Source organism: Aphanomyces astaci, assembly GCF_000520075.1.
Source record: "Aphanomyces astaci strain APO3 unplaced genomic scaffold supercont1.498, whole genome shotgun sequence".
Taxonomy (NCBI): Eukaryota; Oomycota; class Saprolegniomycetes; order Saprolegniales; family Verrucalvaceae; genus Aphanomyces; species Aphanomyces astaci.
Genome location: NW_009798761.1, coordinates 1 through 1,383, shown reverse-complemented (window position 1 = coordinate 1,383; position 1,383 = coordinate 1). Strand labels below are relative to the sequence as shown.

Sequence of the window (1,383 nt, the reverse complement as noted above, 5' to 3'; positions counted from 1 at the left end):
GCAGTTCTACTTTGCCCGAAAACGTAGTCTTCGACGAGAAGCATGGGACTTTTACGTGGGCATCAACCTTTTTCCGAAAGACAATTGATGTTGTTGAAGGGTATTTGACCTTAAATAAGCCTGAATACACCTAATTCATGTGCTTTTTAAGGCAATTGTGTTCTTTTTATAACATCTATACCTGCCATCTTCCGATATTTATCCAGCACTATTTGTTATAAAATTCCTAAACCAAGCACATTGTCCTAAATGGTCTAAATTCCGAATTACATGATAAAACTACTGTTTCCATCTTCATTGTCAGAGCCAAGTTCGGTGTCGCTTCCAGGCAAATCACGAGGAAAAGTATTCTCCGAAGCTAAAACCATACTCAACCTCACCTTTCTCTTTGACCTGTACGCCTTCCCAGCGGCTCTCTTCGTCTTGATGATCTTTGCGCCGATTTCGTTGAGTCGATTGATGTACTGGGCATTGGCATCACCATCTTCTGCACGCAAGGGATGGAGACGGACATCGACGTTGGTCAGGGCCAAACACGCTTGGAACACGATGTCGTAGCTCTTGCGGCTCCAATGGTACGTATCGCGCTACATGTGGCCCAGAGTGTCTTCAACCGACCAAGTAGTTCTCAACGATGACGTGATCGCTGGCAATATGTACGGTCATACACTATTTCGGGTCAAAACAAATGTGGAACTACTACGTAGTATTTTACAATGACATGAATTGGTTTGTCAACCAGGAGTCCATCAGTTCCTGATACTCTTGTGTGTATATGTGCGTCTATATATGGGTATAAGATGGATTTAGTCAGTAAAGAGCGTATTTCCTGAGTCTGCTCCCCCTGACGAATTATTGGAAAAACTGGTTTTGACGCTTACTGATGGTTTTAACGTTAGCATCACCCGCCTCTATCTGCCAGAATCGACTTCGAACGAGTAACTTGTACTCATCTTTGTAGCCCAAAAAGAGGACATTGCACGCACAGCTGGACATCATCACACCCACTTGGCGCCAGCGTCTTGCAGAACGACAGCTGATTGATCACGGACACAAACAGCGGCCAAAAGATGTAAACCTGCTCCTCCACCCCCAGGGACCACAGGTGCAGCAGCGGATTCTCCTTGACTCTGGCGTCAAAATAGCCCTGTTGGACGGTCAGCAGCTGGATGTTGGCCCCAAAGGGCGTCCCGGCCACGAGGGTGAAGGTCAATCGCATCCTTCATCGCTCGAACAATTGAAGCACCGCTTGATTCGAATCTGGGATAATATTCCAGTTCCTTTCATCCAGGGACTCATTGATTCAATGCCTAAGCGGCTCAGTATGGTCATTGCTAACAAAGGTGACGCTACGAAGTTACTACAATAGAAAGTCATTTAATG

General features: G+C 45.8%; 1 protein-coding gene across 1 annotated transcript in view; it reads right to left on the bottom strand.

The window, feature by feature from the left end:
* Window positions 1-1,219, bottom strand: part of H257_19334 (hypothetical protein) — a gene marked incomplete at both ends in the record, with an annotated part of 6,714 nt that extends 5,495 nt beyond the window's left edge. The window contains 2 exons of the mRNA XM_009848481.1: window positions 381-587; window positions 983-1,219. Of these exons, the coding sequence (XP_009846783.1) occupies window positions 381-587; window positions 983-1,219 (444 nt within the window). The remainder of the gene's footprint in view (window positions 1-380; window positions 588-982) is intronic.
* Between the last annotated feature and the right edge of the window lie 164 nt (window positions 1,220-1,383).